Raw genomic sequence first — 27,812 nt, forward strand, 5'->3', positions numbered from 1 at the left:
TGACTTCTATTACAGAAGTCATTTGCAAGTCACGGCTGAAGTTACAATCGGCCTTTTTTATCAGCACAATCGGCCGATGCCGATTAAGTAAAAAACGCCAAATATCAGCCGATATATCGGCCGGCCGATATATCGGTCGACCTCTAGAATTTATATAGCGCCAACCGTTTGCGCAGAACTTTACAATATAGGGAGACACTACACCAGCAGTACAATTCAAAACAAGAGGGTTAGGAGGGCCCTACTCCTGCAAGCTTACAATCTAAGAGGGAGGGGCTGGTGAAACAAAAAGGTAGGGACTGTGAGAGACGAATTGATGAGGGGGAGTGGAAGATTCGGTTGTTAGCTGAAGACAGGATAGGCCTCCCTGAAGAGAGGAGTTTTCAGGGATCGCCTAAAAAAGTGGACAGAGTAATGCCGCATACACACTGTCGGACTTTACGGCAGACTTTGCCCGGCGGACTTTCTGAATGAACGGACTTGCCTACACACAATCCACCAAAGTCCGTCGAATTCGTACGTGATGACGTACGACCGGACGAAAACAAGGAAGTTCATAGCCAGTAGCCAATAGCTGCCCTAGCGTGGCTTTTTGTCTGTCGAACTAGCATACAGACGAGCGGACTTTTCGACCGGACTCGATTTCAACGGATTGATTTAAAACATGTTTCAAATCTAATTCCGTCCAACTTTTGAGAAAACAAAGTCCGCTGGAGCCCACACACGATCGAATTGTCTGATGAAATCCAGTCCGCCAGGCAATATCTGCCGTAAAGTCCGCTTGTGTGTACGCGGCATAAGAAATACCCGGACAGAATGGGGTAGCGAGTGCCAGAGGATGGGAGAGGCTCTGGAGAAGTCCTGGAGACGTGCATGGGAGCTAGAGAGCAGAATGTCTTGGGAGGAGCAGAGAGGACGGTTTGGGTGATATTTGGAGATAAGATTGGTGATGTAGCTCGGGACAGATTTGTGATTGGCTTTGTATGTTATAGTTGGTGTTTTTGAATTTTATTTGTTGGGCAATGGGAAGCAAGTGGAGGGATTGGCGGACACTGAGCGGTTGGTAAGGTGGATGAGCCTGGCAGCGGCATTCATGATAGACTGAAGAGGGGGATAGCTTGCGGAGAGGCAGGCCAATGAGGAGGGAGTTACAATAGTCAAGGCAAGCAATAACAAGGGAGTGAATAAGTTGCTTAGTGGTGTCAAAAGTTAGAAAGGTGCATATTTTGGAGATGTTTCGGAGATGAAGTCTGGACGATTTGGACAGCGATTGGATTTGGGGCTGAAAGGACAGGTCAGAGTCTAGCCACTTGCCGACCAGCGCACGACGATGTACGTTGGCACAATGGCACAGCTGCGCTAATGGGCGTACCTGTACGTCCCCTTTAGGACGCGGCATTGTGGGCGGGCCCGCCGCGGACTCTATGTCCGCTGTGGGCCCGCGATTGTGACATAGAGCAGCAGGACGGGGAGATGCCTATATAAACAAGGCATTTCCCTGTTCTGCCTAGCAACATGACAGGGATCGACTGCTCCCTGTCATCGGGAGCAGTGATCTCTGTCATGTTCTGGTGAGCCCATCCCCCCTACAGTTAGAATCACTCCCTAGGACACACTTAACCCCTTGATCGTCCCCTAGTGTTTAACCCCTTTTCTGCCAGTGTCATTTACATAGTAATCAGTGCTTTTTTTTATAGCACTGATCGCTGTATAAAAATGACAATGGTCCCAAAATAGTGTCAAAAGTGCCCGATGTGTCCGTCATTCTCGCAGTCATGATAAAAATCGCAGATCGCCGCCAATACTAATAAAAAAAAAAAAAAAGTTAATAAAAATGCCATAAATCTATCCCCTATTTTGTAGACGCTATAACTTTGCGCAAACCAATCAGTAGAATACATATCGGCCTAAACTGAGAACATTTTTTTTTAATATATTTTTTGGGGGATATTCTACAAAAAGTAAAAAATTGCTTTTTTTTTTCAAAATTGTCGCTCTTTTTGTGTTTATAGTGCAAAAAATAACCGCAGAGGTGATCAAATACCACCAAAAGAAAGCTCTATTTGTGGGGAAAAAGGGACGTCAATTTTGTTTGGGTGCAACGTCGCACGACCGCGCAATTGTCAGTTAAAGCGATGCAGTGCCGAATCGCAAAACGTGCTCTGGTCAGGAAGGGGGTAAATCCTTCTAGGGCTGAAGTGGCTAGGATTACACCTAGTACCTTGGCATGAGGGGAGGGACCGATGGTTGTATTATTGATCCCGATGGAGAAGTCAGGGGGAGGGGCATGGGCTGGAGGAAAAATTATGAGCTCAGATTTAGAAAGATTTGAGTTGGAGAAAGTGGTGTGAAATCCATGTTGATATGTCAGTTAGTAATGCGAGAGGAGACTATTATTAGGTGAAAATACATGTCTACATAGCAAACAGGACCGGTCATAGTGGTGTACCATTTACAATGAGAACAGAGGTCTCTGCTGTGCTCATTTACAGAGATACAGCGGGTAAAATAAGTATTGAACAGGTCACCATTTTTCTAGGTAAATCTATTTCTAAAAAAGGTGCTATTGATATGAAATTTTCACCATATCGGTAACAACCCATGCAAAGCACAAAGACACCAAAACAAATAAGTTCAGAAATGAAGTTCTGTGTAATAAAATGGAAGGAAAAAGAGAAAACATATTAAAGATGCCGACTGAAATGTATTTAAATACTAGGTACAAAATCCTTTGTTGGTAATGACAGCTCCTGTATAGAGAAACTAGTCGCATGCGTTGCTCAGGTGTGATTTTGGCCCATTCTTCCACACGGTCTTCAAATCTGGAAGGTTCTGTGGGCCTCTTCTATGAACGCTGATCTTTAATTCTTTCCATAGATTTTCTATTGGATTCAAGTCAGGCGATTGGCTAGGCCATTCTAGCAGCTTTATTCCATTTCTTTGAGTTTCCTTGGCTTTTTGTTTGGGATCATTGTCTTGCTGAAATATCCTCCCTCGTTTCATATCGATCATCCTGGTAGATGGCAGCAGATTTTTACCAAGAATGTCTTGGTACATTTTTCCATTCATCCTTCCTTCAATGATATGAAGTTTGCCACTACCGTATGCTACAAAACAGCCCCGCCCACACCATGATGTTCCCACCTCCAAACCTCACTGTTGGTAGGGAAAAAAAAAAAAAAGTCCTTAAGTGCACTGTGTTCGGGCGCCAGACACAATGCACTATGGGAATCACGAGATTGCAGATGAGGCGCTTCATTGATGGGGTTTGGAGCTGCTTTGTGGCGCAATCCATTGCGTCGAACAGCATCCGCCCGGTGCTCGTAGTGTTTCACTTCCAGCGGGCTACAAAGATGGCCACCTTGAGGACTAATCCCCTTGTGTTCAGTGGAGGCCCCTCCCCTCTCCACTGAACACACGGAGAAAGCCAGGAACTAGCTGCCGCTGAAGGGGAGAGACAGACGCGGCATGTAGGAGGGCTGTGCTGCTGGGGACACAGATGTGAGGAGGACTCTGCTCTGCTGCCGGGGACACAGATATAAGGAGGGGCTCCGCTGCCGGGGACACGGATGTAAGGAGGGGCTCCGCTGCCGGGGACACGGATGTAAGGAGGGGCTCCGCTGCCGGGGACACGGATGTAAGGAGGGGCTCCGTTGCCGGGGCCACGGATGTAAGGAGGGGCTCCGCTGCCGGGGCACGGATGTAAGGAGGGGCTCCGCTGCCGGGGACACGGATGTAAGGAGGGGCTCCGCTGCCGGGGACACGGATGTAAGGAGGGGCTCCCCTGCCGGGGACACGGATGTAAGGAGGGGCTCCCCTGCCGGGGACACGGATGTAAGGAAGGGCTCCGCTGCCGGGGACACGGATGTAAGGAGGGGCTCTGCTGGGGGCACGTGATGTAAAGACGGACTCTGCTGGGGACACCTGATGGCATCTGGTGGCAGGTGACAAGCTCAGGGCTCCCACTGATTCTGCATTATGGTAAGTTGAATGGTTTCATTTTATATTACAATGTAATAATACGCTTCAGCCATCCTGACACCATAACCATGGTGCTGGGATGATTCAAGTGCTAACACCAGGTGTTTGGAGTATCTTGGAGAATACACATATTTCTATTGTTGTGTAGGATCTGGGCCTGCTGTCCCTCCCTGACGCTAACCCCACCCCCTTAGAGCCACACCATTTAAGCCACGCCCACTATTTCACTGAAACCACACCCATTTTCACCAAGTGGGAGGGGTCAAAAAGAAAGGGTGGGGTCTGGCACCCCACCCCATCCTAAAACTTTCCCAGCCACCACTGGTATGGGGGTGTTTTTGGGGTGATGTGCCATGTGACCACCAAACATGGTGTGTATTATGGCATCCAAAGAGTTCAATTTCGGTCTCATCTGACCAGACTATATTGTTTTCTAAATAGTGCAGCTCTTTCTCATTAAATAATGTGCATACATAATTTATATTAAACATTTCATGATCAACTTTCCACTTTCGGATTATGGCCCCAACAGTGCTCACTGGAACAGTCAGAAGTTTGGAAATCCTTCTGTAACCAATGCCATCGGTATGTTTTGCAACAATGAGGTTGCAAAGGTCTTGAGAGAGCTCTTACTTTTTGCTTTTACTCATCATGAGATGTTTCTTGTGTGACACCTTGGTAATGAGACACCTTTTTATAGGCCATCAGTTGAACCTGAACCAGCTGATATTTGCACTGACAAGGGGCAGGATTGCTTTCTAATTACTGATAGATTTCAGCTGGTGTCTTGGCGTGCCCTTTTGCACCTCCCTTTCTTCATGTGTTCAGTACTTTTTCCTATTCCATTTTATTACACCTAACTCCATTTCTGGACGTATTTGTTTTGGTTTCTTTGTATGGATGGATTGCATGGGTTGTTACCAATATGTGGGGAAAATTTCATGTCAACAGCACCTTTAGAAATAGATTTACCTAGAAAAATGGTGACGTGTTCAATACTTATTTTACCTGCTGTATGTAGTTGATCAGTAGGTGGGCACTCTCTCACCTCTCAGATGCAAGGAAGGGAGGTCAGGTAGATAGGAAATTGGTTGGTAGGTGGGCAGTCTCTCACCTCTCTTCAAATGTAAAGGGAGTAGGTAGGTAGTTGGTTTCCGACTGCTCCTCAGGTGGAAGGGGGGGATCAGTTAGGTAGTAAGAAGATTGTAAGATAGGAGTTCTCCCACGAATAAGAGGGGTTTGGTAGGTAGGTGGACATTCTGTCACCTCTGGTGAAGGGCAGTCAGGTAGGTAGATGGTTGGAAGGTGCTCTCTCACCTCTCATTAAATGGAAAGAAAGGGAGATCAGGTAGGTAGTACGTTAGTAGGTAGGCGAGCATTCGGTCGTCTCTCCTCCGATGTAAGGGAGGTCAGGTAGGTAGATGGTTGGTAGGTCACCTCAGCTCTCCTCTGATGGTTTGAAGGGATAACAGGTGGGAAGTAAGTTAGTTAGTTGGTTGGTTGGTTAATAAGTGGTTTGGCGCTCTCTCATCTCGCCTCAGATGAAAGTAGGATAGGGGTAGGTGAACGCTCTTACTCTCCTCTGATGGAAAGGTGGCAAGATGGTAGGTAGTAAGTTAGTTGGTTCGGTAGATGAGCACTCTCTCGACTGGCCTCAAATGGAAAGTAGGTAGGTAGTTAGGCTCACCTCTACTCTGATGGAATGGGGATCATGTAGGTAGCAAGCTTGTCAGTAGAAAGGTGCTCCCTCATCAAGAAGAGGGGGGTTAGGTACTTATGTGGACACTCTCACATCTCCTCAGATGTAAAGATCAGGTAGGCTGATGGTTGGTATGTGCTCTCTGACCTCTCCTCCTCAGATGTAAGGGAGGTCAGGTAGGTAGGTATTCTCTCACTTCCCCTCACATGGAAAGGGGGTAAGTACGTATGTAGTTAATCAGTAGGTGGGCACTCACTCAATCACCTCTCCTCAGATGGATTGAGGGGAGGTCAGGTAGATAGTTAAGTTAGTTGGTTAGTGGGCCCTCTGACCGCTGCTAAGTCAGAAATTGGGTAAGTAGGTAGGTGAACGCTCACCTCCCCTCAGATGGAAGGGGGACCAGGTAAGAAGTTAGCAGGTCGGGAGATAGGCGGTCTCTCATCAAAAAGAGGGGGTCAGGTAGGTACAGTGTGTGGACACTTTCTCACCCCAGATGTAAGGGAGGTCAGGTACGTCGGTAGGTGCTCTCTCATACCTCCCCACATAGATGGAGTGGCAATCAGGTAGTTAGTTGGCCGGTAGATAAGTGAAAAGACGGTAAGTAGATACAGTATGTAGTTAGTTGATCGGTAGGTGGGCACTCTCTCACCTCAGATGCAAAGGAGGTCAGGTAGGTAGGTGCTTTGACATCTCCCCACATGGATGGAGGGTGCGATCAGGTACTAGTTGGCCGGTAGATAGGTGAAAAGACGGTAAGTAGATATGTAATTGATCGGTAAGTGGGCACTTTCTCACCTCAGATGCAAGGAAGGGTGGTCAGGTAGGTACTCTCTTGCCAAATGTAAAGGGGACAAGTAGGTAGGTAGTTGGTCAGAAGGTGGTGTCTGACCGCTCTTCAGGTAGGTAGTAAGCCGAGTAGAAGATAGGCGTTCCCTCATGAATATGAGGGGTTTGGTAGGTAGGTGGACACTCTGTCACTACTGATGGAGGTCAGGTAGGTAGACGGTTGGAAGGTGCTCTCTCACCTCTCATTAAATTGATAAAAGGGAGGTCAGGTAGGTAGTAAGTTGGTAGGTAGGTGAGCATTCTGTCACCTCTCCTCAGATGTAAGGGAGGTCAGGTAAGTAGATGGTCAGTAGGTCCTCTGGTGGCCTGAAGGGATATAATGAAGGTAGGTTGGTTGACACTCTCACACCTCCTCTCAGGTGGAAGGAGGATCAGGTAAGTGGTTAGCAGTTCGGTAGGCAGTTGTTACCTTACCAAGAAGAGGGGGTTAGGTAGGTATGTGGAGTCTCTCACCTCACATACAAGGTAGGTAAGTGCACCCTCTCCTCAGGTAGGTGAACTCCCACATCTCCTCACCTTCCCGCCACTGCCCTCAGTGCCCTGCCAGAACGATGACGCCACACCCATGGGCGGAGACTGTGCTGAGCATGTTGACGGGCAGGAGGAGTCAGCGCATGCGTAATCTCCTCCGACTGTAGCTTCTCAGTGCGCAGGCGCAGAGGGTCCGGTGCCGCAGTGCGCATGCTCGGGTTATTCCATGCCGGTGTTCAGCGCATGCGCGGCTAATCGCTCTTCTCGTTGGATAGTCGGTGAAGAGATCCCCCCCCCCCCACCCGAAGATGGAGGAACAGGTGCAGGGTTTGTGCGAACAGCTAGTGAGGGCTGTCACCATCATCATGGAGCCCGGCTCCACCCAGGGACACCGACTGGAGGCCCTGAGGGTGAGGAAAGGAGGGGGGGGATACTGGGAGTAGAGAGTGTGGAGGAGGGGGGGATACTGGGATTAGAGAGTGTGGAGGGGGGGATACTGGGAGTAGAGAGTGTGGAGGAGGGGGGGATACTGGGATTAGAGAGTGTGGAGGGGGGGATACTGGGAGTAGAGAGTGTGGAGGGGGGGATACTGGGAGTAGAGAGTGTGGAGGAGGGGATACTGGGAGTAGAGAGTGTGGAGGAGGGGATACTGGGAGTAGAGAGTGTGGAGGGGGGGATACTGGGAGTAGAGAGTGTGGAGGGGGGGATACTGGGAGTAGAGAGTGTGGAGGAGGGGATACTGGGAGTAGAGAGTGTGGAGGAGGGGGGGGGATACTGGGAGTAAAGAGTGTGGAGGAGGGGAGGATACTGGGAGTAGAGAGTGTGGAGGAGGGGAGGATACTGGGAGTAGAGAGTGTGGAGGAGGGGGGGATACTGGGAGTAGAGAGTGTGGAGGAGGGGGGGATACTGGGAGTAGAGAGTGTGGAGGGGGGGAGGATACTGGGAGTAGAGAGTGTGGAGGAGGGGGGGATACTGGGAGTAGAGAGTGTGGAGGGGGGGGATACTGGGAGGAGAGTGTGGAGGAGGGGGGATACTGGGATTAGAGAGTGGGGGGAGGGGGGATTCTGGGAGTAGAGTGTGTGGAGTGGGGGGGGGGGATACTGGGAGTAGAGAGTGTGGAGGAGGGGGGATACTGGGAGTGCAGTGTGTGGAGGAGAGGGGGGGATACTGGGAGTGCAGTGTGTGGAGGAGAGGGGGGGATACTGGGAGTGCAGTGTGTGGAGGAGAGGGGGGGATACTGGGAGTGCAGTGTGTATAGGAGGAGGGGGATACTGGGAGTGTGGAGGGGGGTACTGGGAGTACGTAGTGTGGAGGGAGGGTAAGATAATTTAGGGAGTACAGTGTGTGGAGGAAGGGGGGCTACTGGGAGTGTGGAAGGGGGGGGAGATACTGGGAGTGCAGACTCTTGAGGAGGGGTGGATACTGGGAGTAGAGAATGTGGAGGAGGGGGGATACTGGGAGTGCGGAGGAGGAGGGGGGGGATGCTGGGGAGTACAGAGTGTGAAGGGGGGGGAGGGATATTGGGAGTGCAGTGTGTGGAGGAGGGGGGAGGGATATTGGGAGTGTGGAGGAGAGGCGGATTCAGGGAGTACAGAACGTGGAGGAGGGGGGATAATGGGGATGCAGAATGTGGAGGGGGGTATACTGGGGTCATCGTATATAAAGAAGGGGATTCTAGGGTTACAAGTTAAGGCCGCAGAGGGCGGAGTCTGCAGTATTATGCACAGAGGTTCAGTTGATGGTGTAGAGCAGCAGGAAATGAATCGGGGTAGAAATCTCATCCTGAAATTTTGTATTTCTCTATACAGTTCTGTGAGGACTTCAAAGAAACTTGCCCCATGTGTGTGCCCTGCGGTCTGCATCTGGCAGAGAAGACTCAGCCACCCGTCATCAGGCACTTTGGTTTGCAGGTTTTGGAGCACGTAGTCAAGTAAGAAACATCTCCTGCATTGGGTTTGGGTCAGTATTGTGGGGACATCCAGTATTCTGCATTCATGGTGTGGTGTACGGTCTGTGTACAGAAGGTGCGCGGTGTATGCTGTTGAGGATTTGGGTTGTGCACCTGCTCTGCGTTCACCTCGGGTTCTGCATGAGTGGCGGAGTGTTGCAGAGCGGGTGTCAGCAGCCGGTATAATAGACAGCAATGAGTCTGTGGTTTGCAGCAATGCTGCTAATTTTGTCAATCATGGCTGGGCGACTCCTACTCACTCAGGAAACCCCGCATCTAATCTTCCTAAAAGGTTCCTTCCTCTTAAGTTTTGGCTGGTGGTTTTTCTTTATCGCACATCATGGGACACAGAGCCTAAGTAATTACTTAATAGGTTATGGGCCACCTTCAGGTGTTGAAACTGGTATACCCAATCAAGGAAGTTCACTCTCCTCTATAACCCCTTGGTAGGTACCTGGTAGTAGAGCCTGACTTGTAGGAGGAGACTTCTCTTACAACGCTGGTTCAGGAGCCACTGGAATGGGGACAGTGGTCTCATGAGCACAGTGGGTAGGAGTGCCTGTTGAAGTTGGAGCTGCTGGTGCTGATAACAGAGTAGAGATCCTTCCAGGGATGGCTGGACTGCAGGTGATGGTGGTCAGCGGTAGGCTGCAGACTGAAGAGCTGATGAGTACAGGAGCAGCGGTCACTGGAGCTGTATGCGAGGAGCTGGGAGTGCAGCAGCACACGGAGCAAAGCAGCAGGCACAGGCAGGGTCAGACAGTCCCGGGTCGGCAGGTAATCAGGCAGGAGAACACAGCAGGCAAAATCAGGGTCAGTAAAACAGGCAGAAGTTGTAGCAGAGTCAGGCAAGCCGGGTCGGATTGGAGAGAGCAGGGAAGTCGGACAGAGCCAGGTCGGTATAGCAGATCAACAATCAGATGCAGGTAACAGATCACAGAAGCTGAAGACGAAATAGCACCGCACCAGTGCAGCTGAGAGTCCTTTATGCGTTCAGTGGCGCCAAACAGCACTAACGCGCACGCACGTGCGCCCGCCGCACACGCACCCGTCGCGTGCCCGAGTGACACGCTGATGCACACCAGTGGACGGACGTTGTTGCTCAGCTCGAGCAGGGGTGCACATGCGCGCACGCATATAACCCTGTCTGGTGCTGACAGGTCCCTGACATTGCCCCCTCCCAAAGAGCAGCCTCCGGATGCCTAAATACTCTCTTTTTTCAGGATGGGCAGAAAAATAAGCGCTAATTAATCGCCTGGCAGTTAATTCACATTTAAGCCCTTGGGACTTGAACTTATTTTGTCAGTGTTACACAAACACCAATTTGAACCGATTCAACATATTCCCTTAGTCTTTCTGACAAGGAAGTTGGTATTTTTGGTTGCTATATCCTCAGCAAGGAGGGTTTCGGAATTGGCTGCTCTTTCTTGTTAAGAGCCATATTTGATTATTCATGAAGACAGAGTGGTGTTGTGCCCTCGTCCGGGCTTTTTGCCAAAAGTGGTTTCAGGTTTTCACCAGAAAGATATTGTCCTGCCATCGTTTTTTCCAAAACCATGTTCCAGGGAAGAAAAGTCACTACATTGTCTTGATGTGGTGAGAGCAGTGAAAATCTATTTAAAGGCAACTGCTCAGATTTGGAAGACTGATGTCTTATTTATTCTGCCAGAGGGTCCTAAGAAAAACAGAGGGGCTCTGACCAGAGGTAGTAAACAAGGAAGGTATGCCACATCCCATAATATGGAAAAAAGAACAATTGGTTCCCCTGGGGTGGGATTTTGGAGGCATTACCAAAAAAAATACATAATTGGTAAAAAAAATATTTTTATTACAAAGTACAAAAACATGACACAAAATACACCAAATAAAATTGTTATATCAAACATAAATGATACATATAAACAATTGCATCAAGAATAGCATGTATGTGACAACAAATATCACACAAGGCAACAAAAACAGACCAATAATATAGGATGAGGTAGGTCTTACTAAACCGACGCGTTTCGGAAAGTCCTTCGTCAAGGTTTGACAAGTGAGAATTATCATCTATTTAATATTGCAAAGGCAAAAAGCACAAAATGGTTAGCGTCGCATACATATATGAAATGGTATACCCCCCACAACCCATGTGTAAGAATACACTCACTTACCCAATGCAAATGTTGTAAAGACATTCAAAACAAACAGTCAGCTCTGCTGTGGTATCCCAGGCCGTGTGCATATCCCAAAGATCCAATTGTGAGTAGGTAGAGTACTGTAGAGGGTTCATATACAGAATACCGTCCCCCTAGGTGCTGAAAAAACGCTGCGTCCAAGTATAGGCGCAGCGCCTGTGCGTGGCCTGGGGTCCAAAAGGATCTTCGGACCTAAGACCAAACATACAGTATCATGAGAGATGGCAATTTAATGGAGGTAAACACCCCCATATAGTGGGATCTAAAGAAAAACGGGTCCCAGAGATGGTACAAAAAAACATACATATATGTGGGAACTGATGACCGGAAAACATACCTGGAAGCTGGAGCCAAAAAAGACACCTACAAGATATAACGTAGGGGGGAGGAGGAGAGCTCACAAAGCATCATGCTGGCTGCCAGGCTGACACTAAAACGGAGACCTAGTATTAGAAAAGAAAAAGGGGGTGGAACTCATAAGAGATATATATGAGCAAATTGTGGTAAATGTAAACCACACCACATATTTAAATAGTCTACAGAGTAAGAGTCCAAAGTGCCCCCAGTAAGTCAAGGTAACTTACTTTGGCAGCCAAGAGCGCAGCATGAGTGCATCATCCACCTCCGATCACAAGATCCGAGTGGATGAGCTAGAGTATTTATCTCCACTAGAAGCGCTCACAGCTGATTGTAACAACAATCAGCTGTGCGCATCATATCCTCCCTAGGCTGCCTCCTCCTATTCTCCCCCGACTGCCAATCAGTCAGCCTCTAAACAGGCATCCTGTCATCTAGGTCCAATCATGGACCCCCTGGGAGTGGGCCGCGCCACGCCCCCCCATAGACGCCGGCCCCAACCCCATGCCGCGCATGCGCGCCAGTCAGACTGGAGCGCATCGTCACGGTGCTGCGTTCCGGAGGCGCGCGCTGCCGTCCACTCCCACCGGCACGGGAAGCCAGAGCTGGACTCAGCTGACGCTTGATCCAGATCGGGAGGAGAGGAACGGAAACCGTTCCCCTGATGTGTCCCAGAAGGGACAGCCTTGCCGTGCCAGGACCGCGCACAGTGACAGCAAAAGGAAGGCACCAAAAAAGTCATGCCAACCAGGTGAAAAACAAAATAAAAGCACAAATGTTGTACAGTATAAGGTCACATAAATAAATTGGATGTCTGCCAGTGCACCTAAGCCGTGAGAGACCACAGCAGAGCTGTAACATGGGGAAAAAAATAGATAGCAAAAGCATTGAACCGCAAAACAAACATGAAAGGGATAAAACATAATTGCCTCTCCCGACTGGGGCAGGGATTTGAAGACAGGGGACCACCCAGTGTCTTACCAGTCCGAGGGCATGGATATGCGAATTAGCCCCTAACATAACATAATGGGCCCCATAATGGTATCCATTTTTGACGTAAGACGTAGGCAATAACGGGCCTACAAGTTGTAAAGGCATATAGTAGGGCAGAGCAGGGGCCAAAGTCAGATAACCTGCATACAGTGTGGTAGGGCCTGGGGCGTGCATCCAAACAAGTATCGAGATAAAAGTCTATCTTTCCATGCCCCCGGAGTCAAAACCCTCCAGGAAGGGCTTGAAACATGTAATGTCGTTCAGTCCAGGGGGCCTGGTCGCCCGTAAGTTATAGATCCACCTCAATTCAAGTTGGAGGAGATCCTTATTCCAATCTCCCCCCCTCCAACCTGGGTGGACCCGGTCCAAGATCAAAAACTTGATTCTTGGAAACTCTCCCTGATGGACCAGGGCCGTATGTCTCCCCAGTGGTAGATCGGGGTCACATGTCTGCATGCTCCTGATGTGGCGGTATGCCCTATGCCAGAATTCCAATTTGGTTTTCCCGACATAGAAACATCCACAATCACACCAGAGCATGTAGACCACCCCCTTAGTCTTGCAGTTCGCAAAGTGTTTGGGCCTGAAGATACTGCCATTGGGTAAAGTAGGATTTTTAGTGGTGTACATAAATCTGCAGTATCCACAGGCCCCACACATGAAAGTGCCCCTGTACTTGCAGTGCTGAGCAAATTTTTCATCCCTAAATTCACTTCTCACCAATCTGGAGGATAGAGAGGTGGCCCTCCTAAAGGTAAAGAGGGGACTTTTGGGGAGGAGTCTCTGTAAATTGGGGTCCATGGTGAGAATGTGCCAATACTTGGACACAATTCTCTTGACTTCAGTATGTTGGTTATAATACTTTGTGATGATGCGCAAGGAATTATCCTGGGTCTTGTTTTTTTGCGAGTAGATAAGAGTCTGCCACGTATGTGTAATGGCCCGTTTATAGGCTTTTTTGAGGGAGGTACGTGAGTAACCTCTCTCAAGAAGTCTCGCACGCAAATTATTTGCTTCATCTTTAAAAGTCGCTTCATCGGTGCAATTTCTGTGCACCCTCAAGTATTGGCTGTATGGTATTGACTTAATAAGACTAGATGGGTGAAAACTCGAGGCATGTAGGATGGTGTTCCCAGCAGTGGCCTTCCGAAAGAGGCCACTGCTGAGTCCACCATCCCGATTCCTATGAACCATAACATCCAAAAATGCGATCTCACTGCGACTTAAAGCCATGGTAAAATTAGGATTGAAGCAGTTTTTATTCATGCACACGAGGCATGATTGCAAGAGCTCTATGGGGCCATCCCAGATGGTGAAAATGTTGTCGATGTATCTGAACCACAACAGGAAGTGGTTTGTATATATTGACAAGTTTTCATCACTGAGAAAGGTGGTTTCCCATTCCCCCAGGTACAGGTTGGCGTAGGACGGGGCACAACAAGTCCCCATCGCCACCCCCTGTACCTGGAGGAAATGGGAACCATCAAAAGAAAAAACATTATGGTACAAAATATATTCCAGCAGTTGTAAAATGAAGTCATTATAGGCCCAGTCTCCATCCTGTCTCTGAAAGATGGCCTTCTTGACAGCCCTAAGTCCACCAGCATGGGGAATAGAGCTGTACAGGGCCTCTACGTCAGTCGTCACTAGATATGCATTGTCTGGTATGGTGAGATTTTCTATGATTTTGAGGAAATGTATGGTGTCTTTTACATATGATCGTAAGCTGGTAACATGGGGTTTGAGATGTTCATCAATCAAACGACTCGCGTGTTCGCTGATGGACCCTCTATCCGAGACAATGGGTCTCCCTGTAGGGTTCTGGCTGTCTTTATGAATTTTTGGTAATGAGTAGAAGGTTGGTACAATTGGGAATTTAACTCTAATATAATCCCACACAGTCTTGTTAATAACTTTATTATTATATGCAGTGTCCACCAGGGAATAATATTCCTGGTGGAACCTGTTGATCAAATCTCTGGAGATTTTTTTGTACCAATTCTTATTCATAAGAATTTTATGGCACATTGAAATGTATTGAGCATTGTCCATCAGGACAATGTTCCCCCCCTTATCCGAGGGCTTGATGACTATAGATTTATTGTCACCAAGTTCCTTTAGTGCCTGTCTGTCAGCCAAGTTGGTATTCGTCTCTCTGGGAGTGCGAATACGCAGCCTCTCAATATCTTTGTACACCAGTTTAAGAAACGTAGAGATGTTTGGATTAGAGCTAGGGGGTGGAAATTGGACCGATTTCTTTTTGAGTTTGGACCCCTGGACCGACTCCCGAGCCGGCCCCTCCCTGTTAGACAGAGGAAGGGAAAGCACAGAGGGCAAATCAATACGATCAATAAGATCAGTTGTGTCGCTTTCCTCCAAGAGCGATACCAGCTGGTCAATAGCCTGATTTTCCTGGGGTGTAAGATCTATAGACCCCTGGGGCTTCTGATACATGTTTTTTAACATTAATTTACGTGCGAACAATTCGAGATCCTTAACAACCTCGAACCTGTCCATGTTCTCATTAGGGCAAAACCCCAGTCCCTTCTGGAGTATACATTTTTCCCCTTCTGTAAGGATATGGGAGGAGAGGTTGACGATGCTGAGAGCCCCGAGGGGCCGATCCGCACCGTCCGACAAACCCACCTCTCCAACCCCATCTAAGTTCTGTTTGTGAGTTTGTTTAAAAGTGTCTCCGCTAAAGGGACAATGTCCTGTCTGTCACCTCCCTGATGAGTGGTTCTAGATCTAGTAACCGGGGGTGAACTCGTATTATTCACCGAAGGTATAGGGGGGGCAGCGGTGGGACAACCGCTAGTCCCTCCTAATGATCTACCTGCCCCCAAAGGTATATTTTGTGAACCATCTATTGTGTTCACATTTTGGGTCCTTGTTCCCTGAGATCTATTTTCACTTTGATTGGGACGTGTTCCCTTTTTGGTTTTGGAAGAAACCTGTGAGGAAACAGAGGAGACGCTTGAAGAGGAATTGGAAATGGCAGAGTAGTGGTCTCTTCGATTCCTAAATCTATTGATATTTTTGGACTGTGGTTGGTTCCACCTATAGGCCCTGTTTTCCTCAAAGGCACCACGGTCCCTGCTAAATTTGGTTTCTTTTTTAATAAGGATATCTTTGTTAAAGTCCTCAAGATGTTTTTTAAGTTTGGTCTCCCTGTCTATGTATGTCTTATGGGTTTGAAGTGGTTGAAGTTTTAAACAAATGGTCTGAATTTCGCCATCCAGCGCATTCGATCGTTTCTGATATTCAGTGATAAGGAGTTCCATCATGTCCTTGGAACAGGTGCGTAGAATTTTTTCCCAGGCGTTTTTGAACTCAGTGTCCAAGCCCTCCAAATTAGGGAAGATCTGGACCCTGAGTCCCAATGGGTTCATGTTGTCATTAATATAGTCCCGAAAGGACCTGATGTGCCAGTACAGGGACGATTTTTTCTCAAGGAATTTGGTGAGTTTCAAAAACAGTCCTTTAATTTCAGATTCAATATGTTCATTCTTACCATACTCATCCAGATAGCCAGACATAAGGTTGTCCCAATTACTCCCCATGTAATTAGCCATGATCTACAAATTTGTAATGAAACAATACACAAAAAAGGTATATGAATAGACAAGAAAAACTGATACAGCAAAACACAATCAATGTTAGTGTCTACAAAGTACACGGGCAAAACGGCCCAAAAAAAGTTATGTTTATAATTTACTACTACTCGTCAGAAAAAGCGGGGATTGGTATCTACTACCATACTAAAGAAAAACAGAGGGGCTCTGACCAGAGGTAGTAAACAAGGAAGGTATGCCACATCCCATAATATGGAAAAAAGAACAATTGGTTCCCCTGGGGTGGGATTTTGGAGGCATTACCAAAAAAAATACATAATTGGTAAAAAAAATATTTTTATTACAAAGTACAAAAACATGACACAAAATACACCAAATAAAATTATTACATCAAACATAAATGATACATATAAACAACTAAGAAAGGACAGGCCGCATCGAAATCCACTGTCACTAAGTGGATTCGGCAAGTTATAATTACATAGTTAGTCAGGTTGAAAAAAGACACAAGTCCATCCAGTTCAACCATAAAAAAAAAAAAAAAAAAAATCGTACAATCCAATATACCCAATACTATACCCACAGTTGATCCAGAGGAAGGCAAAAAACCCCAGCAGAGCATGCTCCAATTTGCTACAGCAGGGGAAAAAATTCCTTCCTGATCCCAGAGAGGCAATCGGATTTTCCCTGGATCAACTTTACCTATAAATGTCAGTACCCAGTTATATTATGTACATTTAGGAAAGTATCCAGGCCTTTCTTAAAGCAATCTACTGAGCTGGCCAGAACCACCTCTGGAGGGAGTCTATTCCACATTTTCACAGCTCTTACTGTGAAGAAACCTTTCCGTATTTGGAGATGAAATCTCTTTTCCTCCAGTCGTAAAGAGTGCCCCCTTGTCCTCTGTGTTGACCGTAAAGTGAATAACTCAACACCAAGTTCACTATATGGACCCCTTATATATTTGAACATGTTGATCATATCCCCCTTATTCTCCTCTTCTCAAGAGTGAACAAATTCAGTTCCTCTAATCTTTCCTCATAGCTGAGCTCCCCCATGCCTCTTATCAGTTTGGTTGCCCTTCTCTGCACTTTCTCCAGTTCCCCGATATCCTTTTTGAGAACTGGTGCCCAAAACTAAACTGCATATTCCAGATGAGGTCTTACTAATGATTTGAACTGGGGCAAAATGATGTCTCTCTCTCTCTGGAGTCCATACCTCTCTTAATACAAGAAAGGACTTTGCTCGCTTTGCAAACCGCAGCTTGGCAATGCATGTTATTATTGAGCTTATGATCTACCAAAACCCCCAGATCCTTCTCCACTATGGATTCCCCCAGTTGTACTCCCCCTAGTATGTATGATGCATGCATATTCTCAGCCCCCAAGTGCATAACTTTACATTTCTCAACATTAAACCTCATCTGCCACATAGACGCCCAATTAGACAGAGCATTGAGGTCGGCTTGTAAATTGGAGACATCCTGTAAGGATGTTATTCCACTGCATAGCATAGGGTCATCTGCAAAGACAGAAATGGTACTTTTAATCCCAGACCTAATATCATTTATAAAGATATTAAAGAGTAAGGGTCCCAGCACTGAACCTTAGGGTACACCACTGATAACCTTAGACCATTCAGAGTAAGAATCATTAACCACTACTCTCTGAATTCTGTCTTTTAGCCAGTTTTCTATCCATTTACAAACTGATATTTCCAAGCCTGTAGACTAAATTCAGACTTATAATTTAAGGGGTAAGATTCCCCCTTTTTCAAGTTAAGGCGCACTCTACCAGGGCGGTCAGTGCTTCTTGGGCAGTGTGTCACCAGGCCTCCATGGCTCAGATCTGTAAGGCCGCAACTTTATCTTCAGTACATACATTCACAAGATTTTATCAGGTGGATGTAAGGAGGCATGAGGATCTCGCCTTCGGGCGCAGTGCGCTGCAGCCAGCAGTATAGGTCCTCAAGTCTGGGGGTACCCTGCGGGTTGTCTCTCCCTCCCCTCAAGTAGCATTGCTATGGGACGTTCCATTAAGTAATTACTTAGGCTCTGTGTCCCATGATGTATGATAAGGAAAGTAGGATTTTTATTACAGCTTACCTGTAAAATGAAATCCTTTTCTTGGAGTACATCATGGGACACAGAGGTCCCTCCCCTCTTTTGGGATTTAAGGTATATTGCTTTGCTACAAAAACTGATGTGCTCCTGGAAGGAGGAGGGGTTATATCGGGAGTGAACTTCCTTGATTGGGTATACCAGTGTTAACACCTGAAGGTGGCCCATAACCCAATAAGTAATTACTTACGCTCTGTGTCCCATGATGTACTCCAAGAAAAGGATTTTTACAGGTAAGCTGTAATAAAAATCCTATTTTTTTTTGTTAGAACAGAAAAGGGATAGATTGGTTGCTGTCCGTACAGTCACCATGTCGTTGGTGTTACATTTCTGATGTGTATAAAATACATTTTCTTTACTGAGTGATTGAAAACCTTAAAGCAGGACTCGAAAACAGGGACTCGAAAACAGGGACTCGAAAACAGGGACTCGTGCACAAGAGCTTAGCAGCTCCTGTGTGCTGAGGTGTAAAATCCCCCCTCAATGTTTTCTGGTGCCCGGGGTGCTGCATGCAGCCACCGATATGAGCGACTGGCTGTGCTCGGGTAAATGCTGATGGCTGCTGCATTGGCGTTTAAAACTGCAAGCTAGTACGTCGCTTCTTTCCTAAATGGAAAAGTGCTGTGTCCGGGGAGACGTGCCGTATGCACATGCCGTGGGTAATGAGGCCTAATAAAAAAGGAGAGTCCTTTAACCAGTTGAGGACACTCGACATGCTACATGTGCCCAAAAACTTCCTTCAAAGTACACAGCACATCCAGTCTATTTGTCCTGCTTCTATGTCTTCCATTGCAGTTGCTGTGTAGATACGGTATCTGTAGCAGCAGGTGCTGGCAAAGAGAATAAAAACATTGTTCAGACTGGAAATCGAGAGCTACAAAGTAACATTGTTTATAAACATTGTTCAGACAAGTGATAGAGAGATACAAAATAACATTGTTTATTAAGATTGATCAGACGGGCAATAGAGAGATACAAGGAACCTTTTTTATAAACCTTGTTCAGGCTAGAAATCGAGAGATACAAAATAATATTGTTTATAAACATTATTCAAGGTTTATAAACAATGTTGCTTTGTATCTCGCTCTCCCTTTGAACAATGTTTTATAAACCATGTTACTTTTGTATCTATCTCCCTCTGAACAGACAGGCAATAGAGAGATATAAAGTAACATTTCTGAACATTGTTCAAAGGGAGAGAGATACAAAGTAACATTGTTTATAAACAATCAGACAGTTATAGAAAGATACAAAGTAACCTGTTTATGAACATTGATCAGAGGGATGCAGAGTTCAGATGGGAAATTGAGTATCTTCTGTATCTACTCTGTTTCATTTGTTTTCTGCAGATCAAAGGGGTGAGCTTAAAGCGCCATTCACACCTGATTGCTGGCGGAATTGGCGCGATTCCAAATCGCTGTAAAACGCGGGATGCGTTTGCAATGCCATTACTTTTTAATGGCATCCTAATCGCGTCACAAATTTGCCGTGATTATCGTACGGTAAATCGTCGCTTTAAAAGGGAACATGGGCTTCTTTTGGGTGACAGTGTCGCGCGTTGCGATTTGTCACGCGACAATCGCTGCCAAAAAAATGACCGGCGGGCTCAACAGGTATTTATTTTTTACTTTTTCAAACTGATAAAACAAAATGGTTCTAATGGGATATTTCATAGACCAAAAGGAAGCAAATAAGATAAATGCATCATTAGAGGGTACATGCATTTTAGTTTGAAGCTTTGTTCTATTTTCACTCCTCCTGCTGTGTATGGTAAATTTATAATGGTGTATCCTGTTATATGACCTTCTTATATTCTTCTCCTACCCAGGGAGCACAGAAATCTCCATGACTGTGTGTCTTCCTTCATTGCAGGTTCCGCTGGAATGCCATGGAGCAAGAGGAGAAGGTGTGTCTGAGGGACAGTGTGATTGACCTCATCGCTGGTGTAAGTCTTCTCCACTGTTTACTGCCACATACAGCCAGTGACTAGAGAAGTGTGGACCCCATACAGCCCTCATTGTGAAGCATTTTAGGTTCTCATATATGTTTGTTGTCATATTATGGACTTGGTTGTATGACTACCAGGCCCTTACCACAATTACCCACCAGGTTCTCCCCGCCCATATAGCAGGCATTTGGGGTGTCTTACACGCACACAAAATGTAATGGCGTCTTAGTCCGTAGGGTTCACTATTGAGTTGATATATCAATATAAGTGCAGCGCTGAATAAAACATAAGAATATCCAATTAGGATATAAAGTGCAATGGTATAAACCAGGGGTAGGCAACCCCCGGCACGCGGAGCCTCTTTTGCCGGCACTCGACTCCCTCCTGCATCAGCAGAGCAGCGCAGGGAAGTGTCAGGGAGACGCTAATGCATTTCAATTTCAGAATTCCCCACACCCCACCTGCACTGAGGGGGAGGCACTGTGCCCCCCACACATTGTAAAAGATGGGAAACATTGTTTGGTTCTCTAACTTTGTTGTAGCTGCAATCGTCAGATTTTGTGATGGGGATGAGATTGAGTGCAGTTCTGCTGGGGGGGGGGGGTCCCTGTTTCCAGGAGGAGGACTGTCATTGGCCGTTGCTAAAGCCAATCACAGTCCTGCTAGCCCCTCCCACCATCTGCAGGAAGATGACTCGCTCGGTTGCCACTACCAATCTCTGATAGAAGGGATTTCACTGTGATTTGAGAGAACTACATTCAGGTGACAGTTTGTGGAATTACTGTTGAGCTTCTGGGAACTTTGTTGAAATTATTCCTGAACCATTGCGTCACTTACTACTGAACACCGTCACTCTGTGTCCCTTTAAGCCACAGCCAGTATTCAGTTCAATGAATACTAAACCCAACTTTTGCAGAGCGCTGCACTTTTTCTCAGCTGTGGGGGCCCACTGCTTTCAGAAAATGCCCCTGACCTGAGCTCTTCATTGTGCATCCATTCCATATGCTGGTATGTGACATCACATACATCACATACAAGCACATGGACTGGATGTGAGAGGTGGATCAGCAAGATGAGTGTGCAGGGCAGGTAGATGTGTCTCATCTCTGCTTCCTTTCACTGCTCTGCATATAATAGATGAGAAGAGGGTACAACGGTGGAGCAGATGAGTAGGAGGGTACAGTGGTGGGGAAAATGAGCAGGAGGGATGTTCAGAGGTGGGACAGAAGAGCAGGAGTGTACAGCGGTGGGGCAGATGTGCAGGGAGGTACAGTGGTGGAAGAGATGAGAAGGGAGTTCAGCATTGGCCAGTGGGAGAGAAGAGCAGGGGGGTATAGTGATGGGGCAGATGAGCAAGAGGGGTTCAGTGTTGGGCCAGATGAAAAGGGGGTTCAGTGGTGGCACAGAAAAGAAGGGGGGGGGTCGAGCAGTGGGGCAGATGTGAAAGGAGGTGTATTGGTGGGACAGATAAGCAGGGGCTTACAGTGGTGGGGTAGGAGGGCAGGGGGTACAGAGGTGAGACAGATGTGCAGGAGGTACATTGGTGGGGCAGATGAGAAAGCGGGTTACAGTGGGTTACAAAAAAAAAATTGGGCTAACTTTACTGTTTTTTTTTATTCATTGAAGTGTATTTTTCCCCAAAAAATTGCGTTTGAAAGACCACTGGGCAAATACAGTGTGACATAAAATATTGCAGCAATTGACATTTTATTCCCTAGGATCTCTGCTAAAATATATATCATGTTTGGGGGTTCCAAGTAATTTTCTAGCAAAAAAAATATTGATTTTAACTTGAGAAACAAGAGTCAGAAAAAGATTTTAGACTTTTAAGTGGTTAAACTTCCTGCATTTACACTTGTTTAAAAACTTGGCAGACTGCCTGGATTTTTTTTTTTTCTTTAAACAGAAGTTTATCCCTTTGATCTAAGAAGGAAGAGTTATACAATGTTTCTTTTTAAAAACTTGGCAGACTGCCTGGATGTTTTCTTTTGACAGCTGAGTGAGCAGATAATCTTGTCCTTGTTATATGAAAGAATCAGCAAACTTTGCAACAGAGATTGTCAGGGGGGTTGAATCGAGATCACGATTTTTTAACGATTAATTGTGCAGCTCTAGGTTACAGTAGTGGGGCAGAAGAGCAGTGGGGACAGAGGTGGGACAGATGTGCAGGAGGTACAGTGGTGGGGCAGATGAGCAGATGAGTTCAGTGTTGGGACAGATGAGAAGATGGTTCAGCGGTGAGACAGAAGAGCATGAGGGTACGGCGGTGGAGCAGATGTGCAGGGAGGTACAGTGGTGGGGCAGATGAGAAAGGGGGGAACATTGTTGGGGCAGTAGAGCAGGGGGTAACAGTGGTGGGGCAGTAGAGCAGGGGGTAACAGTGGTGGGGCAGTAGAGCAGGGGGTAGCAGTGGTGGGGCAGTAGAGCAGGGGGTTACAGTGGTGGGGCAGTAGAGCAGGGGGTTACAGTGGTGGGGCAGTAGAGCAGGGGGTTACAGTGGTGGGGCAGTAGAGCAGGGGTTACAGTGGTGGGGCAGTAGAGCAGGGGGTTACAGTGGTGGGGCAGTAGAGCAGGGGGTTACAGTGGTGGGGCAGTAGAGCAGGGGGTTACAGTGGTGGGGCAGTAGAGCAGGGGGTTACAGTGGTGGGGCAGTAGAGAAGGGGGTTACAGTGGTGGGGCAGTAGAGCAGGGGGTTACAGTGGTGGGGCAGTAGAGCAGGGGGTTACAGTGGTGGGGCAGTAGAGCAGGGGGTTACAGTGGTGGGGCAGTAGAGCCAGGGGGTTACGGTGGCGGGGCAGTAGAGCCAGGGGGTTACGGTGGCGGGGCAGTAGAGCGGGGGGTTATGGTGGCGGGGCAGTAGAGCGGGGGGTTATGGTGGCGGGGCAGTAGAGCGGGGGGTTACGGTGGCGGGGCAGTAGAGCGGGGGGTTACGGTGGCGGGGCAGTAGAGCGGGGGGTTACGGTGGCGGGGCAGTAGAGCGGGGGGTTACGGTGGCGGGGCAGTAGAGCGGGGGGTTACGGTGGCGGGGCAGTAGAGCGGGGGGTTACGGTGGCGGGGCAGTAGAGCAGGGGGTTACGGTGGCGGGGCAGTAGAGCAGGGGGTTACGGTGGTGGGGCAGTAGAGCAGGGGGTTACGGTGGTGGGGCAGTAGAGCAGGGAGTTACGGTGGTGGGGCAGTAGAGCAGGGGGTTACGGTGGTGGGACAGATTGACAGGGGGTTACAGTTGTCATGACGGATACACATGATACAAAATTCATATTTTGATTTAAACTGTGAAAATCTGAATCTGCACTCCCAAAGAACACTTCCCCTTCCAACACAATTAACCACTTCAGCCCCGAACCATTTGGCTGCCCAAAGACCAGAGCACTTTTTGCGATTCGGCACTGCGTCGCTTTAACTGACAATTGCGCGGTCGTGCGACGTTGCTCCCGAACAAAATTGACGTCCTTTTTTCCCACAAATAGAGCTTTCTTTTGGTGGTATTTGATCACCTCTGCGGTTTTTATTCTTTGCGCTATAAACAAAAAAAAGCGACAATTTTGAAAAACAAACTATTTTTTTACTTTTTGCTACAATAAATATCCCCCAAAAATATCTAAAAAAAAATATTTTTTTCCTCAGTTTAGGCCAATATGTATTCTTCTACAATTTTTTTTATTTTTTCGCAATAAGCGTATTAGGGCCGAAACAACTAATCGATTAATCGACAACTAATCAATTATGAAATTAATCGATTATGAAAATAGTATATTTAGTATATATTAGTATAATAAAATTTGATCTGAGTCTGATGATATTTACCAGATTCAACCTCTAATAGTATATAGAGTATATCTCTTCTGTCTGTTATTCTCAGAGAGGATTAAAGATTTTACTCCCTAACCATATAGTTGGTTATTTATATTTACCCCTGCGTATAAAGATATTTAGGAATAAATTACCTTTTTTTAAACTTTACATATTAACTAAATTATACACCACACTTTTTTTTAAGGTTATTAACCGATTAATCGATTAATCGAAACAATAATCGGCCAACTAATCGATTATGAAAATAATCGTTAGTTGCAGCCCTAAAGCGTATATTGATTGGTTTGTGCAAAAGTTATAGCATCTACAAATAGGGGATAGTTTTATGGCTTTTTTATTATTAATTTTTTTTTTCTTTTTTAATAGTAATGGCGGCGATCTGAGATTTTTATGGGTACTGCGACATTATGGCGGACACGTCGGACAATTTTGACACATTTTTGGGACCATTGTCATTTTTACAGCGATCAGTGCTATAAAATTGCATTGATTACTGGAAAAATGTCACTGGCAGTGAAGGGGTTAACCACTAGGGGGCAGTGAAGGGGTTAAGTGTGTCCTCTTGTGTGTTCTAACTGAAGGGGGGATGGGACTGTGCAGGGGACATGACAGATCGCTTTTCATACTCTGTATGAACAGACAATCTGTCTGTTCTCCCCTCAGAGAACCGGAAACTGTGTTTACACACACAGATCCCGGTTCTCCGGGTGCTCCGAGCGATGGCATGAAACGTTTTAAGAAAACACTAATAACCTGTATACATGTTGCACTATAAATACATGCAATATTAAAAGTAAGAATCTTATATTTTAATATAGGAGGAAGAACTGTATTTTAGATAATGGCATGGTTGTAAAAACATAGAAACCGTAATTGCATCTGCATAAAATTACATATACGTTTTCATAAGATTAACAAAAGTTATGCGTCTCTATATATAAGTATCCATTGTGTGTATATTAACCAAATTCTTACTAAATGATTATATTTTATACTAATTGCTGGGCTTTCATAAACAATTTTATACATATGTTCATAGCCCCATATATAGATAATACCCTGTATAAAAGAAAATATATTTTTCTTTTAACCACTTGCCGACCGCCGCATGCCGATGTACGTCCTAACTTTGCCGGCGGATATCGTTGTTATGGCAGCAGCTAGCTGCCATCACCCCGGTATCCCCGTTTTCGTGCAGCTGTCGGCTACTAGATAAAAGTGGTCTCTGCGGCGGATTCGCCGCAAGATCACTTTTATCGGTGGCGGAAGAGGGGCTCCCGCCGCGATCCGGTGCCCTCCGCCGCTTACCGGAGCCGTCGGTAGGGGCAGAGGCGATCGCGTCTATCCCCTAGCTGTGCCTGGAGATGAGTGAGGGGAAGATTGCGCCCACTCGTCTCCACTCCACTCGTCTCGTCTCAAAACGTCACTTCCGCCCATACGTCTTAAAAGGCATATTTTTTTCAATGTCATTTATTTAAATGACTTTTTTTTTTTTTTTTTTATTGCATTTTAGCTTAAATATGAGATCTGAGGTCTTTTTGACCCCATATCTTATATTTAAGAGGACCTGTCATGCATTTTTCTATTACAAGGGATGTTTACATTCCTTGTAATAGGAATAAAAGTGACACATTTTTTTTTTTTTTTTTAACAGTGTAAAAATAAAAAAATCATATAAAATTAAATAAGAAAAAAAAAGATTTTTTTTAAACGCCCCGTCAAGCTCGCACGCAGAAGCGAATGCATACGTGAGTAGTGCCCTCATATGAAAACGGTGGTCAAATCACACATGTGGGGGGTATCGCTGCAATCGGAAGAGCGAGAGCAATAATTCTAGCCCTAGACCACCTCTGTAATGCAAAACATGCAGCCTGTAGAATTTTTTAAATGTCACCTATGGAGATTTTTGAGGGTAAAAGTTTGACGCTATTCCACGAGCGGGCGCAATTTTGAAGCTTGACATGTTGGGTATCAATTTACTCTGCGTAACATTATCTTTCACAATATAAAAAAAATTGGGCTAACTTTACTGTTGTCTTGTTTGTTTTTTTTTTTTTTTTATTCAAAAAAGTGAATTTTTTTTCCAAAAAAAGCGTGCTTGTAAGACCTCTGCGCAAATACGGTGTGAAAAAAAGTATTGCAATGACTGCCATTTTATTCTCTAGGGTGTTAGAAAAAAAACAATATATAATGTTTGGGGGTTCGAAGTAATTTTCTAGCAAAAAAAAACTGTTTTAAACATGTAAACACCTAAAATCCAAAACGAGGCTGGTCCTTAAGTGGTTAACAAACCGGTAGAACACATTTTTGTCCTCAGACACACCCGGTGGCTGAAGATAATATTACCTAATGGTACCTGGCAAATCATTAAAATTCCCCAAACAATGGAGAGTGAGCCAAACCTTCTGGGCTGAGCTCATGATAATTTTATGAGCTTATTGTCCCAAAATGGTATAAAGGTTGTGGGGGGCCCCAAGGAAAGGATCACAGACCCATACACCAGATGCACTCCTAGATATCAAGTCTGCTGATATTTGACCACTCCCCATCTTGCTGGACCTTGTGACTGGAACCACTCGATGTGCTTAGGTATTGGCGGATATCTCTCCCTTTTCAGCTGATTGGTAAGATGCAGATCATACAAATTCTATTTCATCTTCTCTCTCATAATCGTAGGGATTATATTTTATAGGTTAGGTATTGACATTTTTTGACTGTCTAGAGGTGCATTATTATAACCGTGTTTTAGGGAATTCAGGCAAATATATTTCTATTAATTTAAAATTCTGTGATCCCAGGGAGAGTTTTTTTTTTTTTTTTATTGCTCCATATAATTTCTGAAGCTGTGTTGGTTTAATAAATATTTCAAATTAGCAATATAGTTCTGTTGACTTTGTGAGACATACTTTGGATTCCTTCCGGCCGGAGAAATTCGAAGGACTGTTTCCCTGAGCGACAAGGGCTATTGCGTTCTTGAATATAAAGCGTAAATTACCGCACATATTTTTCCAACAGACCAGTTTGGACTCCTCTGAGTAATTATATTCGTTTTTGTTTCACTGCTATTTTGGTGTTTTTAATAGTGTATGTGTGAAGTATCAATCACCAGAAAATCTAGTTTCTGTATGAAATTTGTATGAATATACTTGTTGATTAATAAAGTCAAATTATTTACTTAATAATTTTGTTGGGAGATATTTTATACTTTGGTAAGAAAACCCCATAAATTAAAGAACTCAGGAAAGGATTGTGGTATGCACTGACATTCTGTTCATAAAATTGCCGTAAGGTCGGAGGCACTGAAAAATAAACACTGAGATCTTGATTAAGGTTCCATACCACACTCACAACACAGTGGTGGGGCAGATGAGCCGGGGGTTACAGTGGTGGGACAGTAGAGCAAGGTGCTACAGTGGTGGGGCAGATGTGCCGGGGGTTACAGTGATGGGGCAGATGTGCCGGGGGTTACAGTGGTGGGGCAGATGTGCCAGGGGTTACAGTGGTGGGGCAGATGTGCCGGGGGTTACAGTGGTGGGGCAGATGTGCCGGGGGTTACAGTGGTGGGACAGTAGAGCAAGGTGGTACAGTGGTGGGGCAGATTTGCCGGGGGTTACAGTGGTGGGGCAGTAGAGCAAGGTGGTACAGTGGTGGGGCAGATGTGCCGGGGGGTTACAGTGGTGGGGCAGATTTGCCGGGGGACAGTGATCTGAGGTGTGAAGGTGCATGAACTGGGACTGATCTGAGGCATGAGAGTGCAGGATGTTAATTTCTCACTACTACTAAAGTAGTTTACAGGGTTTACTTTATAAAAATCCTTTTCGTGATTGAGAGTGTGAAAATCAGCACGCTCAATTTCTTTGAAAACATTTTTCGGCACACTGTGCT

General features: G+C 46.1%; 1 protein-coding gene across 1 annotated transcript in view; it reads left to right on the plus strand.

The window, feature by feature from the left end:
• Nucleotides 1–7,208: 7,208 nt before the first annotated feature.
• The window catches only part of LOC141141027 (exportin-5-like), an 85,647-nt gene continuing 65,043 nt past the window's right edge, over nucleotides 7,209–27,812 (plus strand). Inside the window, 4 exon segments of the mRNA XM_073628687.1 lie at nucleotides 7,209–7,289; nucleotides 7,291–7,407; nucleotides 8,806–8,927; nucleotides 20,039–20,111. Of these exon segments, the coding sequence (XP_073484788.1) occupies nucleotides 7,224–7,289; nucleotides 7,291–7,407; nucleotides 8,806–8,927; nucleotides 20,039–20,111 (378 nt within the window). The 5' untranslated portion in view covers nucleotides 7,209–7,223.

The sequence above is a fragment of the Aquarana catesbeiana genome, linkage group LG04 (assembly GCF_042186555.1).
Source record: "Aquarana catesbeiana isolate 2022-GZ linkage group LG04, ASM4218655v1, whole genome shotgun sequence".
Classification (NCBI taxonomy): domain Eukaryota; kingdom Metazoa; phylum Chordata; class Amphibia; order Anura; family Ranidae; genus Aquarana; species Aquarana catesbeiana.